Source organism: Diceros bicornis, chromosome 9 (assembly GCF_020826845.1).
Source record: "Diceros bicornis minor isolate mBicDic1 chromosome 9, mDicBic1.mat.cur, whole genome shotgun sequence".
Lineage (NCBI taxonomy): Eukaryota > Metazoa > Chordata > Mammalia > Perissodactyla > Rhinocerotidae > Diceros > Diceros bicornis.
Genome location: NC_080748.1, coordinates 78,179,307 through 78,195,923, shown reverse-complemented (window position 1 = coordinate 78,195,923; position 16,617 = coordinate 78,179,307). Strand labels below are relative to the sequence as shown.

The 16,617-nt window shown below is 41.1% G+C and overlaps 1 protein-coding gene across 5 annotated transcripts in view; it reads right to left on the bottom strand.

Annotated features, from left to right (window-relative positions):
• LOC131410336 (basic immunoglobulin-like variable motif-containing protein) overlaps positions 1-16,459 on the bottom strand; it is a 66,040-nt gene extending 49,581 nt beyond the window's left edge. The window contains exons 1-7 of one of the 5 annotated variants that reach the window (XR_009221228.1): positions 16,122-16,458; positions 10,876-10,960; positions 8,817-9,412; positions 4,470-4,596; positions 1,040-1,135; positions 407-511; positions 94-188 (exon numbers count right to left, since the gene is read on the bottom strand). Coding sequence is in view for 4 of the 5 variants with exons in the window: in XM_058548457.1 (XP_058404440.1) it covers positions 94-188; positions 407-511; positions 1,040-1,135; positions 4,470-4,596; positions 8,817-9,294 (901 nt within the window). In the remaining variant the exon portion in view is untranslated. Of the gene's footprint in view, positions 1-93; positions 189-406; positions 512-1,039; positions 1,136-4,469; positions 4,597-8,816; positions 9,413-10,875; positions 10,961-14,994; positions 15,129-16,121 lie in introns of those variants that run through there. The other 4 variants (XM_058548457.1, XM_058548460.1, XM_058548456.1 and 1 more) reach the window with 4 other exon arrangements.
• Positions 16,460-16,617: the final 158 nt, after the last annotated feature.

Here is a 16,617-nt window from a genome sequence, read left to right as displayed (position 1 = left end):
ATCAAAACAGCCAATCTTTGAGATGGATCCTAAAGCATGTATGGGTGTATGTGCTCACAGACGTGTGTGTAAATCTTCTATATGTTTACCTACCAGTTTCTCCAGCTGTTTTATTCTTCCCATGAGGCTTATATAGAACGTATGAGCATCCTTTTACATGGAAATGGTCATTAATTTGTCTAAACCATCTGAAAAATAACAAGAAGATTTGCTCATAGTAACAGTTCCATAACAAAGAGGGCACTATTCCAGTTCCAGGGAAATTCAGACAGAGCCCAAGTTTGGCATATCTACTAGAGGTTGGGGCCCAGCGCTGGATACGTGGTTTACTACCAACACATATCCACAGTATTAGTATTTTGCAGAACTAAAAATAAGGTATTGCCTCTAAGCAAGGGCTTCGTACCTCATAAGTGTTGTATTTCCAGTGAAAGGGCCAAACCTAATATCTTCAAACGGGGGTTGAAAGCCCAAAATATGTAAAGCTTCTTCTTGGGTAATAGGTGGAAGACTACAAAAGAAACATCGCCTTTCATTTTACAATTCCAATCATATGCAAATATAACCTGTCTGAATGTTCATATGTCTGACTGGCAAACAATTTTAGTAATATTTTTAATTTTTATTTTATCGAAAAATAATACATGTATATATTTTTAGCTAAAAGGCTTATAACAAAATACAGAAGCTTTTTCTCAATTTATGAAAAATCTATTCTTAAAAATCTTCCATTGTAAGGGCCGGCCTGGTGGCGTAGCGGTTAAGTATGCGCGCTCTGCTTCGGGGGCCCAGGGTTCGGACCCCGGGCGCACACCAATGCACCGCTTGTCAAGCCATGCTGTGGCTGCATCCCATATAAAGTGGAGGAAGATGGGCATGGATGTTAGCCCAGGGCCAGCCTTCCTCAGCAAAAAGAGGAGGATTGGCAGATGTTAGCTCAGGGCTGATCTTCCTCACAAAAAAAAAAAAAAAAATCTTCCAAAGCAACACCAAATAACTTTTGAATTTGGGGTTTAGGAATACCAAGAAATTAACATACCTTCCAGCTCCCATTGTGCTATATAAGAAATTCCAACAAGAAATTAATGAGGAGATACCACAAGAAGTCTTATATTGTGGTCGGCTTATGCAGTACCTGAGAAAACAAAAGACTTTTCTTTGCTTAAATGAACACAAAATATGCAAAATAGAAATATAATACTCATGGTAACTAAAAGTGTTAACTTAATGAAACTTTGATCATTTAATGTAAAATCCTTATTGACTTAAAATATTTTTATCATAAATATCATAAATGCGTAACAACAATAAATCATCCATTTTAATAAAGATGGCTAAGTATGACTAACTACTAGTTAAAGTGAATGGTATCCAAACCAATGGAAGTTGACCTTCACTTGAAGGAATGAAAAAAAATTGATAAATAAATTTAGATACCAACTACTAAAATTTCAATGTAAACTAGTTGCATTGCATATATGTTTATCTGCAACTTCAGTTGTAGGAGTTCTTTATGTATTCTGGATATTAACCCCTTATCAGATATATGATCTGCAAATATTTTCTCCCATTCCATAGGTTGCCTTTTCACTTTGTTGATTGTTTCCATTGATGCACAAAAGTTTTTAAGTTTGGTATAGTCCCATTTGTCTATTTTTGCTTTTGTTACCTCTATTTGTGGTATCATATTCCAGAAATCATTGCCAAATCCAATATCATGAAGAATTTCCCGTATGTTTTCTTCTAGGAGTTTTATAGTTTTAGGTCTTACGCTTATGTCTTTAATCCATTCTGAGTTGATTTTTGTGTACGGTGTAAAGTGAAGGTCAACTTTGTTCTTTAGCATGTGGATATCCACTTTTTCCCAGCACCATTTGCTGAAGAGACTGTCCTTTCCCCATTCTGTGATCTTGGCACCCTTGCCGAAGATTATTTGCCCATTTACATGAGGGTTTACATCTGGGCTTTCTATTCTGTTCCATTGGTCTATGTGTCTGTCTTTATGCCTATACCACACTATTTTGATTATTGCAGCTTCATAATATATTTTGAAATCAGGAAGAGTGTGGCCTGTGTTCCACTTCTGCAATCACCACCTTCCCAGCAATTCACTAGAGGCAGTGTCATCAGCTGGAAGTTAGGGGTAAGATAATAAAGTGACAATCAGCACGATGTCTCCTTCTGCAAACCTCTCTTCATTCCTTGAGTGCTGAACTGGATCTCCATGAAGAACGCAGATACTTCTCCACTGATGTGACTGTTCACATCTAACCAAAGGGTCACTGAATGGTTTCAGGACCATCACATGAACTTTAAGGAAACCTGCATCGTTTGAGGCCAGCAGTGGTCTGTGCAGCTCTTAGGGTCTTCTCTCTGCTGGTCCAAAGTACACAGGATTTGATAAGTGTGCTTTAGAGCCTGTGGTTTGGGGATGTTGCTATTTCTTTGTTTCAGGGAAGATGGAGTTTTTGCCTGTTTTTCATCTTGTTGTTGGTTATTGTTGTAATGGGTTTGAGGGAAGGAGTAGAGTAAAAAGACCTTACTCTGTCATATTTAAATCTCCCCCTTCCATCTCAAACACTTCACAAATCCTTGGGATCAACCCTAGGCAACCCTAAGATTTTTCATACTTCTTCATCAGTCCAAACTTGTTTACTGATCTTGTTCATGACAGGCTTAAAACTTTTACTGATATTCTACTGTCTTCTGCGGGTCTTTCCATTCCAACCTTGATCTTGTAATATTCTCAGTGGGAAATAAGCTTGTCATTCTGGTGGTCTTTCCCCTCAGGGTATTTCTTCATCTATCCTTCCTCAGCCAAGCCTTTATGGCCTCACATGTTATACTATTAAAATATAATTTCTCATATTTCTTGTTAAAAAAAAAAAACCTTAAGTCTAAGATTTAAAAGCAAAAAATGGGCAAAGCCTTACTCCAAAGAAACTAAAATTAATGTTTTTGATTCTAGTTTCTCCAATATACCCTACATACTAACTACCAATTTATCTTTGTAAAAGATCCTTTTCTTAAGAAATCATCAGTGCCTCATCTCTACCCTGGAAAAGAAAAATCTAAGTCCTTAGCCTGATGTCCAGGAAATGGATCATGACATGTATTATAAAGAAAGAGCATGGACTTGGGAGTCTGGCTCTCTCCAGTATCAATACAAGATCTACTTATTTGCCATGTGATGTTGGGCAGGTTTCTTAGCTTCTCTGAGCCTCTCTCCAGACAAGCTGGTGTACTCTTCGTTACCAACATGCCAGACACTTCCTACCATCTTTTCAAAGACCTTTAGACCATCCCCTCAGATTTTCTCTCTTAAGACCCAGCTCCTCAGTGAAGCCTTTTGGTGATCATTATCTCCTCTCATGTTGGTTGTTTATTCATACACATCACCTGACAAATGGCCTGAGATACTTTATATTTTTATGTTTAGTCTTTTCTTCTCAGATTTTAAACCTTGTGAGAACGAAGACCATGTTTTGTGTATCTCAGTATTCTCAGAGTAACTGTCAGACAGTAGAGGGTCCAATATTTATTAAGTGATAAAAATCTAATATTTCTAAAACTTCACACAAAAGAATTTTAAAAACCAGAGATTAGTAATATTTAAAAGCATCATGAGTTAAACCTTTTTTTCTTTAGAATAGGAACTGTATTTTAAGGTAACCAAATAGCCCCAGTTAGTAAGTGAAAGCTCTCCTTATTAGAAGAATGCCAGCTAATAAAGGCAGAAGAAATGCTAGAATTTTGAAATATCACCATTTCACAGCAAGGATTCAGGCAGAGATTGTCAATGGGTTTAGCTAAAACCACTACATGAAAAGTCGATGGGAACCTGGATATTAGCCTGATGCCACTGTCACCCTACAGATTACTTGATGGCTGTAGAGGGGGAAAAAAATGGCAATGTAGGCTAAGGCTGTCACCACCTTAATCCAGTAATCACGTTTAGAATCTCTAATACTGGATGACTAGACACTATTTACCTCCTGACATGATGCAGTATGGAGGACACAGCATCACTTGGGCAGTATTCTTGTCCAAAATGTGACTCTAATCAAGTCTTTATATCCAACTTCCAGTTTACAGGAAATACTGAGGTTATATGAGTAATTTAGACAACTAATAGGAAAAAAGTCAGATCCAGAAGGTAAGACATTCCACAAGATATCTGGCCAAGTCTTTCAATAAGTCAATATCCTAGAATTTGGGGGAAAAAAAGGGAAGAGTAGGGTGGAGACTATTCTAGATTAAGAGAGATTTATGGGCTACAACAAGCAAATACAATGTGTGGTTCATGGTGGGTCCCACTTCGAACAACCAAGTGTGAAGATATTTCCAGAAAACTCTGGGAAATCTGAATTTAGCCTGAGAATTAGATTCTAAGGAGACAGTATTAACTTTATTAGGCATGACAATGGTATTGTGGCTAAATAAAAAAAAGGTCAATTTTTAGAGATTACCATCGTCTGAGGTCTAATACTTTCCGCTGTTTAATATCTTCAAGAGAAGAATACTGAGGCCACTCCCTTTGATGTCTTCCTTTTTTATCTGAAGTTTTTTTCTTGCAAATTTGTTTCTTTACATTGCCTAGAATATAAGAGTATAAAATAGCAAAATGCCTAAGATGAAGTAAACTGCCATGCAATACAATTATGTAACAAAATTAAACAGTAATTGCCACTAGTTCTAAAAATGATATTTGCAAACATATTGAAGAAGTACATGTATCTTCAAGAATACTCCTCTATCTTAAAGAGAGAGAGAGAGAGAATAAAAATTTAAACAACCATGAATGTTATGTCCTATCAGGTTCTTATATTCCAGTTCCTGAGCTAGTCACTTAGCTAGTAAAAGAATCAATCACAAAAATCTTTGGCCACACCTAGAAAATAAAATTACCAACAGTAAAATATTTAACTAGACCACTTTCCAGAAAATGAATCCTTTCTATAAAACAATAAAACCACCCTAATGTAATTCTGTTAAGAAAGTAAAGGCAGTAGATCCAATAATACGATGATGTGATGTTTAAAAATAGCCCTAGGCCTACAGAAACCACAAAATGGATTAAGAATGATGCACACATTTACACTATTAAAATGCAATTTTAGCACCAGGGACTGGAATGGAAAACAAAGTCTCCTTTCTGTGTGTGTGTATGTATGTACGTATATACACATACACCCACAACAAACACACACATTCTCCCAAAGACCCATAAGACAAATAACAATGGTTACCTATGGGGGGACAACAAAAGAGAGACAAAAGTGAGAGTGAGACTTTACACTGTTTAGTTTTTACACTTTTTATTTCTGAACCATGCTAATGGATTACCCAGTCAAAAAAATTACATCAATTAAAATATTAATAACATCCAAGCTTCATTTCACTGAAATACTATTAACATTTCAGAGTTATGCTCAAATACTTTTGTGTATCTTTCACACATATTATATTTTAAATGTAATAATAAAATCTGTAAATAAAAGCTAATATTTCATTTTTATGAGTTATTCATAAGTTATAAAACATAGATTATATAGATATATGCCAAGAAAACAAACACGGAAAGGGATCCATTTTATTCATTCAGGATGCTTGTTAATGAAACCATTTGGCACCCACAACCAGCTGGAACTCAGAAACCATTGTTACACAGGGAATTTCTCTAATTTTTGTAAAATGTCATAATCATGAACACTATAGTATCCAGAAACAAGTTTTTTCCCCCTTCCTTCTAGTTATTCTTCCTAAGTCTTCACAGAGAACACAAAATTTCTCACAGAGCTGAACAACCACTGGCAAATATGAGCAAAATCTCATTCCAAGAAATTTCTTTTACTAATAAAATAAATCTCAGAGAGTGAGGAGATGGAAAAATTACTTTCCAACATGTCTTGAGATGTCTTCACTGCCCAATAATGACTTGATTCCCTATGTAGTCTTCTCAGCCACTTAAAATTTTAGAGGCTAATGAAGCATGGTAATCTGTGACCTCAGTGGCCCTCAGAGTGGTGTGTACCCTCATACTTTCCTCTATGGTATACAAGAGCCTGCCCTCTGTTCTCTTCTAGCTTACTACCCTGAGCCCCTAGGATAAATAAGCATCTATGTTCCAAATAAGCATCCTTTATAACATCCCCACACTGGCACGCAGAGAGCTGGTCCCACAGGCAAACTTGCACTCAATATGAGAAGGAAGCTCTCCGGAAGTGGAAGCGGAGTTTGAGAGGGAACAGAAGAGAGCCTGCCTGAACACTGCTATCTCCCCATCACGTCAACACCAGGAACCTTTGCCCCCTGCCCCGTGTCACTGCTATACTCCTTTCATTCCTCACCCTACCCACAACACACCCATACAGCCCCAACACCAAAATTACATATATAGATATACACACACTTCTATTTACCACACTGGCTTTCAGAGAGAGGTATGCGGATAGCAAATAAAAGTACAAAATCCACCATCTTTTTGACCTAAAGAACCACAGGACAGAGTTCAGGACAATCACTGTCACTGAAAAGTGAGGTGCGGGGGAGCCCAGAAAGACGAGAGCCAGAGAATTTGGGAGGCCCAAATTCTGTGTACAAATTTGGAGGAAATCTTGAGCTGACTCCTGGACCGTGCATGCACAGAGCAGACCCCAAACAGCACAGCCCAGGCTAAAAGAATTGAACTGAGATTGAGATATCCTCAAGAGGCAGAATGTGTGATTTTAGTCCAACCAAATTAATTGCTGCTAAAATTAAAACAAATAAAACACTCTTTAGAGGAATATACTAGACTCCAAAATCACCGTAACATAATATTTCCAATATCTAAGATACAATCCAAAAGTATTGAACATGTGAGGAAACTGAAAAATGTGACACATTCTCAAGAAAAAAGATAAGACCAACTCGGAGATGACCCAGATCTTAAAATTGGGAGATAAGGATTTTAAACTGAGTATTATAACTATGCTTTATAAGATAGATAATGAATGAAAAAATAGCAAATCCAAGATAAAAAACAGAAACTATTTTAAAAATGTAAATTCTAGAACTAAAATAAATAACATCTGAAATAAACAATTCATTGAACAGACTAACAACTGTCTTTAAGAGATGCACTTTAAATATAAAAAACACAGGTTGAAAATAAATTGATGGAAAAAAGATAGACCCTACAAACACTGGTCAGAAGAAAGCTGGAGTAGCTATATTAACATCAAACTCAAAGTAAGCAGGTGGAAGGATATAATAAAGAGCAGAAATCAATGAAATAGAAAACAAACAATTGATATAACTAACAAAGCTAAAATCTGGTTATTTGAAAAGTTGAACAACACTGAGAAATTCCTTGCTAGATTAAAAAAAAAAAAAAAAGAAAAAAGAACCTACATTACCGGCATCAGGAACGAAAGAGTTATCACTAAAAACCCCATAGACATTAGAGGATACAAGGGACTTAGAAACAACTTCATGCCAACAAACTTGACAGCTTAGATGAAATGGACAAACTAAAATTTTACAGAATTAATGGGAATTGAGATAACACCATAATCATAGAGATTTTTTAATACCCCTCTGAAAACCCCTCAGAAAACACGAGGAGAAAACACTTCCCAACTTCCCTTAGGAGACCTGCATAGCCCTAATTCCAACACCTGAAAAAGACATTACAAAAAACTTTATAGACCAATCACACATAAATATACACACAAAATGAAAATTCCCCTGACACTCATGAAAATTGCAAATTTACATAACATTCTGTGAAACAAGTTGATTTTGCAAATGAACAAGAGTATGGAGATTTTACAAAACGATCAAAGAAGCCTCGAAGTAAAATACAAAGCCTAGTTCTACATCTTACTAGCTGTGCAGCTTTGCATAAGCAATTTATCCCCTCCAAGCCTCAATTTTTTTTTTTTTTTTGCTGAGGAAGATTAGCCCTGAGCTAACATCTGCTGCCAATCCTCTTTTTTTTTTTTTTGGCTGAGGAAGATTGGCCCTGGGCTAACATCCATGCCCATCTTTCTCCACTTTATATGTGGGACGCCTGCCACAGCATGGTTTGATAGGCAGTGCGTAAGTCTGCATCCAGGATCCAAACCTGCCAAGCCGAGGCCAACAAAGCGGAGCGCGAGAACTTAACCACTACGCCACCAGTGCGGCCCCAAGCTTCAATTTTTTTAATCTATAAAATGGGGATAAGAGTACCTACCACATAAAATTCCTGTATTACTGTGAGTTCAAAACAAAGAAGTGAAAAGCATTAGTATCTGCCACAGGACCACCACATTGCAATTGTGAAGGCTGTGCACCATAGGTGAACAACACCGTCTTAAGTTGTGCAGTACACAACCTACTCAGTGGTATCTGGAGGCCCTGCTCAGTGCTCAAGACATTTCAACAAGAACAAAAAACCCACCATGTTATACAGTAGAAAAGAAAACTAGAGGTTTAATCAGGAAATATGAATTCATGTCCCTGCCAAACTACGAAATAGTTGTTATTCTAGCCATGTCATTAACCTTTTCCAAGCTACCATGTACTTATCTGTAATACTAGTATTTTACAGCATTCTTAGATTTGTCAAAACTCTCAAAATGCAAAGGTTATGTCTGAAATTTCCAGTGGCAACCCATTAATGAACTAAACGTCCTTTGTCCAAGGTTATTTTTTTAACCACAATGACAGACAACATTGTTCAGTATTATAAAAGGAAAATGTGTTTAATGGCAAATTTAAACAAGATATATCGTTTGTTTTCTTATTATTTTCACATGTAAAATAGTATTTCATGCCTCCCTCCTTACCTGATTTGTGTTTCATATTTGTGGTCACGCCATCAAATTCAGATTTATCAATTTCCCATGCAAGAGGTAGCTTGCCTAGGCTATTGGATAAGTTTTCCAGGCTATTTTCTTCATTGTAGATGATGTCTGATGTACTGGTTGGGATGCCAGTGTATACTGATGAACTGTTTCCAGCAGATAAAGAGGTACCATCAGGGAGGCAGGAAGAATGGGTTGGATTTGGCGTTTTATAGATTGAGGTTGCCTGGTTGAGAAAGGCATAGTCTGAACAAATGGCATAAATTTTCTCCCGAGTATGGGTCACTGGACAGCTCCACGGGTAATGACCATCTCCTTTGGGACCCAAGGGTGCTCCCGAAGCCCGAGTGCAGAAAGACTGTACAGCACTTTGTAGATTCTCTGCAGGAGACTTTCTCTCAGATATGTGCTCACCATTTCCAGAATCGCTTGCCCTTTCTGCTTCTGCAATGTTAGGCATTGAATGCAACTCTAAAAGTTCTGTTAGGAGGAAGAAGTTGCAACTCTGTTTCTTGAAAAACAACTGTGACAAGTGTTTACAGCATTCTACAAAAACTTGAGGGCTGCAAAATGGCCTCCTAAGAAAAGAGGAAGAAAGATCAACAATCCACCAGACACTACAAACAGCCCTAGAAAATATATTGTTTCATATGCCTTCATTCAATCAATATTTATTTTACCACTACTATATGCCTAGAGTCATGATCACTGACCATAGGTCTCGTTAAAAAAAATTATTTTAAAATAATGCCTTAGAATAATAAAAAAGACAAATAATTAAAAAAATGGGCAAAGTAATTGAATCACGACTTCTCCAAAGATGATGTAGAAATGGCCAATAAGCACATGAAAAGATACTCAGCATCATTAGTCATCATAGAAATGCAAATCCAAACCACAATAAAATACTACCTCACACCCACTAGGATGGCTATAATCAAAAAGACAGATAATAATAACGATCATCAAGGATGTGGAGAAATTGGGGCCAGCCCCGTGGCTTAGCGCTTAAGTGTGCGCGCTCCACTACTGGTGGCCCAGGTTCGGATCCCGGGCACGCACCGATGCACCGCTTCTCCGGCCATGCTGAGGCCGCGTCCCACATACAGCAACTAGAAGGATGTGTAGCTATGACATACAACTATCTACTGGGGCTTTGGGGGGAAAAAAAAAGGAGGAGGATTGGCAATAGATGTTAGCTCAGAGCCGGTCTTCCTCAGCAAAAAGAGGAGGATTAGCATGGATGTTAGCTCAGGGCTGATCTCCCTCATAAATAAATAAATAAATAAGGATGTGGAGAAATTGGATCCCTCATACACTGCTCGTGGAAATGCAAAATGGTCCAGGCACTTCAGAGAACAGTTCCTCAAATGTTTAAACATAGAGTTACCATATGATCCAGCAATTTCACTCCTAGGTATATACCTAAGAGAAATGAAGGCAAATGTCCACACAAATGTTCACAGCAGCATTATTCATAATAGCCAAAAGTATAAACATCCAAATATCCATCAATTGGTGAATGCATAAATAAAATGTAGTATATCCATACTATGGAATATTATTGGGCAATGAAAATAAATGATGTACTAACCCATGCTACAACAAATAAACCTTGAAAACATTGTACTAAGTGAAAGAAGCCAGTCACAAAGGACCAGACAGTGTATGATTCCATTTATATGAAATGTCCAAAATAGGCAAATTCATAGAGACAGAAAGTAGATTAGTGGTTACCTAGGGCCAGGGGATAGGAGGGGGTTGGGGCTGATGGAGTTTCTTTTTGAAGTAATGAAAATATTCTATAATTGATTGTGGTGATGAATGCACAACTTTGTGAATATACTAAAAGCCCTTGAATTGTACATTTCAAATGGGTGAATTGTATGGTGTGTGAATTATATCTCAATAAAACTGCCGAGAAAAACATGCATTTGCAAGGTTATTTAAAAAGCATATAGGCATAAAGGGTACATGATGAATAATTGTCACATTTAAATCCACAAAAAATACAGAATTTAAGTTTTTAAAATATTGTCACCTGACAAAAAGCAGTATCCAATCCAGGTAGTCACTAACTTCTGATCAGTCCCAGGAAAAACTGAATTTCGAGTCTAAACCGATTCCTTTGGAGAAGAAAACAGAAAAGTTTAAATAGCAATGGAGGACATTCAAGGAAGCTGAAAACCTTGTGAATCAAACCATTACAGGGGTGTAGGAGGCAACCTGGGGCAGGTGGCAGGGCAGAGCATGCTCAATCACAGGGTTCAGTGAGGGAGCAGCACTCAAGAGCTTCAACCCACCCTGGGTGACCAGTTTGACTTTTACCAGTTAATATCTCTGTCCATTTGCTTACTTAAAAAATTGGAAATGAGAATAAATTTCACAGGTTACAGGGAAATGCTGAAATAAAATCCATCATACAATTACCGAATGACCAACACCTGTGACTACGGTGATAAGCAATAACAGATAATGATTCACACAAGAGCCATTACCCTAAGGTGGTAAGGAGAAACTAGTGAAGGTACTGCAAGTCCTTCATGTAATTTAAGGAAACAGAGCTCCATACAAGGAGGACTCCACATATGCTAGAAAATATTCCTTTTTCTTTTTAAAGGAATGCTTTCTCTGTACTCGAACCTTCAGGTAGTGATTTTTCAGTAATTTGTGCAGAGTTTACAGTTATTTGTAGGAGGGTCAGTTAGGCAGGAGTTCACCACCAAAGATGGAACTTCTAATGGTTTCACTTTGGAAACTTGCCTTCTCTTTTTGGTCAAGAAATCCTAGGAGTAAGTGTAGTGGCTCTCTAGACAGGAAGCTTTAATGCTTTCTCCTTTCTTATCTCCTGGTGTGATCTTGACAGTGGAGGAAGATGCAAAGAGAAGCTCACTACCTGAGGTTGTACAGACCAAACTCTGGGCTTTTCTAAGGAGTTGGTTTCTCTGATTCTTAGCAGATGTCCTAGCGGAGCATCTTCTACGTCTTCTCTGTTATCCTCGTGCCTTTCTCTAAAAACCAGTGTGGTGGATAGAGTGGGTATGGATGTGTGGCATTGGGGTTGTGTGGGTGGGTGTGGTAGAGTAACCAGTGAAAGAGAGCGTATGGTCATGGCAAGGAGCAATGAGCAGAGGGTACCGAAGTCAGTCTGATGGGGGGGATAGGAATGTTCCAAGTGCTGCCCTTGTTATCTCTTCATCTCCAGCTTAGCTTCCACTCTGCCAGAGCTTCCTTCCTCAGGTTGAATGAAATTTTGCCTGTGGGACCAGCTCTCTGTGTGGCAGTGTGGGGATGTTATGAAGGACGCTCATTTGGAACATGTATAGGAGAATATTCTTAACAAAAACATAGGCAAAGGACATGAAAAGATGTTCAACATCACTAATCATCAGGGAAATGCAAATCAAAACCACACTAAGATATCACCTCACGCCCATTAGAATGGCTATAATCACCAAGATAAAAAACAACAAATGTTGGAGAGGATGTAGAGAAACAGGAACCCTCATACACAGCTGGTGGGAATGCAAACTGGTGCAGCCTCTATGGAAAACGGTATGGAGATTCCTCAAAGAATTAAAAATAGAGATGCCCTATGATCCAGCTATCCCACTACTGGGAATCTATCCAACGAACCTGAAATCAACAATCCAAAGAGGCTTATGCACCCCTATGTTCATTGCAGCATTATTCACTATAGTCAAGAAGTGGAAGCAACCTAAGTGTCCCTCGACTGACGATTGGATCAAGAAAATGTGGTATATATATACAATGGAATACTAACTCAGCCATAAAAAAAGACAAAATCGTCCCATTTGCAACAACATGGATGGGCCTGGAGAGTATTATGTTAAGTGAAGTAAGCCAGAAAGAGAAAGACAAACACTGTATGATCTCACTCATATGTGGAATATGAACCAACACATGGACAGAGAAAACTATATTGTGGTTACCAGGGGCAATGGGGGTGGGGGGTGGGCACAAGGGGTGAAGGGAGACATATATACGGTGATGGACAAACAAAAATGTACAACCCAAAATTTCACAATGTTAAAATACTATTAAAACATCAATAAAAAATAAATAAATAAAAAGAACAACAACAACAAAAAAACATAGGCAAAGGGAAATTGTTGCATTTGCACACAAAAGGGAGGGCTGAGCTTCCTGGAAGCTAAAAACAAGAAAGAATATACCACTTGATTAATAAAAAGCTTAACAGTCTGGTTTTGATTATTTGTGTTTTGGGTTTGTTTGCTTTTAAATAGTAGTCACTGAACAAGAATGATCTCTTTGCTGGCACTTTTACCAAAAAAACAAAGCGAAGATCATCAACATAAGAGCATATTTTAATTGATTGTCAATAAAAGCCAAGAGTAACTTAGAGTGGTATGAAAACTTTCTCGGTTGAATCGTTATTTATAGACATTTCTCTTTGAAAAATTGTTTAATATTTATAGATTTTATTACATAAGTAAACAAATTAGAGAAATATTGCAAAATACCAAAAGATATTACACAGAACATGAAAATTATCCAAATCCCATGACCCAAATACTGTTGGTGTTTATTTTCTTTCCTATTATCTGTCTGATCCTATTTTCTGTCAGTGAGAGCTTCTTGAGGCCAAAGGCACTTGTGTTATTGTGTCCTCAGGGTTTCTTACAAGTGATCTAAGCACAAGTTATTACTAATAACAGAATCATTATAGACATCAATTATTGTATTATGTTGTAATTATAGCCTCAGGAAATACTAAGGTTACAGAGGGGCAGTTTGTCCCTCTACTAAATAGCCTGCAGCTGGCACAGTTTTGTCACAGCTTATATCTCCTTTTGTCCCTATTTTTATAACCCATTTCCATGCCTAGCTCCCCTCTCCACTCCCCATGAATTGCCATTTCTAATCTGACCTGTGCATAGATACTAGAAAATAAAGCTTGTGCATATGATCATACTCCCTTGCCTAAAACCCTTTGCTCTTAGAACAAAAAGCCAACTTCTGATCCAGCCCCATGATATCTCTCTTAGCTCCACGGCATCCCCTCTCCCCACTTCTTCTCTATGCCCTCTCCACACTCCCTCCGATGACCACTTCTCCATTCTCTGAATGCTGTCTCCACCCACTCACCCTCCTTTAGTTAGTTAATTCCCACTTCTCCTTCAGATGTCAGCTCAAATGGCACTTTCTGGGGGGTGCTTTCTTCGCTCCTCAAACTGGGCCAGGTCATCCTGGAAATACTCGGATACCTTTCCTTCACAGGTCTTACCAGGGTGCAATTTTACATTTATATGTGTATATGTATGTGTGTGTGCGTGTGTGTGTGTGAATGTCTGCCTCCTGCAAGTGTGGTTTTCTTGACTATTATATTGCCAGTGACCAGCACCTGTAGAAGTTTCATCAAGAAATAGCTATTTTTAAGTGCCTACGGTCATGCCAGGCATTCCTGTTAAGTCCTAGATTAAGAGCCTACATTCCAGGAGGGCTTACCAAGAGTGGCTTATGAATCAAGAGCCGGAGTTTTAGCCAAAGGGCCTTTTTTTCTCCTCTCTGGTTCTCACCTGTGAGAATTGAGGTTCCCTAATCCAGCAAAGTGAGGCGGCTATACTAAGATTTACTAATAAGAAGGATTGCAGGACCTAAGGCTCAAGTTAATGATTTATTCATAAAATCATGTCACAAGCAACAGAAGTATTGATTGTGTGCAAACAAATTTTTATAAAATGCCCAGCTTTAAATGCACCACTAGGGTAACGATTTTTAAAAGTTGCTGGAACGAACTGTTCTGTAAAATAAAAGTTCTATTTGTAAGGCCAATATTCATCGCCTAGGTTACATTCTTTTCCGGTCATATTTTCAATCTGTATTTTTAAGTATCAAGTACTTAAAGATCAAAACATCTTAAAAAGTCGCTTCAGTAAAGGCCTCCACATATGACAACTATTATGATCTGTATTCTGTACAGAGGACCACAGAGACGCAGGGGCAGGTAAGTGACTTACTAAGGGTGGAATAATGCGCCCGAGGGCCAGACCACAAGCGCTAAGCCCCAGCGAGTCTGGTCTCCGTCCTTCCCTTCCCTAGACCCCTCCCCACGCCCTCCAGGCCCCTTCCTCGGTCAGGCCTCCCCGGGCAGAGGCGGCCGGCCTACGAAGGATACCGGGGGTCCTCCCGCGCACGGGCCAGCGTCGAGCCCAAGCTCCGGGGGAGGCGAACGGAGGTCCCACCGCCCTCCTCTGCGAAGCTCGCTGCGCCGCCGGGCTCGGAAGCCGCCGAGACGAAGGCGACAGTGGCGCAGGCCAGTCCCCGCCGCACCGAGCCGTTGTGTGCGGAGGCGCCGCCAGCTGAGAGGAAAGAGCGCGGCTGCGCCCCCTGCCCGCGCCCCTCCGGCGGCCACCCCGGCCCGCGCGCCGCCCCCACCCCCGGGGGCCGGGCGTCCCGCTCCGTCCCCGCAGCTGCCGAGAAGCCACCGAGGCCTCCTGGCCCCTCCTCCCGCCCTTGCCGGCCGGAAGCCGGAGTTCTCGGCGAGGGGGAGCGGACAGAGGCCGGCGGAGTGACCGCCTCCAGCCCGCCCGGGGAGCCGGGGAAGAGCTGGGTGCCCACGGCGCCTGGGGGAGTGGGACGCGGTCACTTACTGCCCACGGGCGAGGAGGGAGCCCCCGATTCGAGTTTTTGAATGCACGAGTTGATATCGTTACTAATGACAATTGCAAAAAAAGAAAACCCCCGCCTTGGCCCGGAGCAGGCCTGCTTTGGCTGGCGGAGTCACCGGCCTGTCTTGTTTTCCCAGGCAGCTGGCAAGGTCGAGGGGGTGGGGGGAGGGAGAGGAGGAGGCTCTGGGTTCGATTCCGGAGCTGACCGTGACACCTCCTGGTGACTGGTGACTTGGCCCCGGGGCAGGCGAGCAGGGGCGAGGGGACGGCCACCGCGTGGAGACAGGCGCCGCGCAGGAACCGGCAGTATCCGCGTGGGCACCTCCAAATCAGGCTTTGTTCCCGAGAGGACTCGTCCCTTCTCTCCCTACCGCTTCCCTCCACCCTGCGGCTCAGCTCTTCACCCATCTTCTTCCCGGGAGGACTGGCACCGACACAGTGGCCTCCACTGGGACGGCCACAGGGCTTGGGAAAGACCATGGATCCTGGCAGCCCAGGCGGCAGTGACGGCGCCTAGAGCAGGCAGATGGCAGCAGGCCCGGCCCGAGGCGCCCGGGATGCCCGGCAGAGGGCCAGGCGCGCAGGGCGCACAGCGCGGGCCGCCACCTCCGCCCCTGCCCACAGCCCCCAGTACCTCTGGTCTGGCCGGTGGGGTCAGGTCGCTGCGGCCGTGGCGGAGCCCGGCACCGGACCCGGATCACAGCTTCTAGCGCGCGGCCCGCGACGCGCCTCCAGTTACCCTGGGGCTGGCGTCTCTCGTCCCATTGGAGCGCGCGGGGACAGCGCCCTGGACGGCTGTGCCCGGCGACCAGTCGTCAGATATCATTGACAACACCTTCCTTTCATCGTGTTTTATACCTGCCCTCTGCACGTGCGGAGGATATGGTGACAATTAAAAAAAAAATCTTCTCTGTGCCTCCAGATCTGGTGCCCCTCTGTTGGACATCTAGTATTTTTCCATTTTCTGAAAGAGGTAATCGCAAAGTAAATAAATGAGTGAGAGATGGTAAAACCTGGCAGGATTTCCGCTAGTCCTGTCGCGAACTACACGTCCCAGGAAGCCCTGGGGCCCGGACGCGAGTCCACTCAGCCATCCACTTGGAGAAGGCCTTACTCAGCACGGCCCGGCG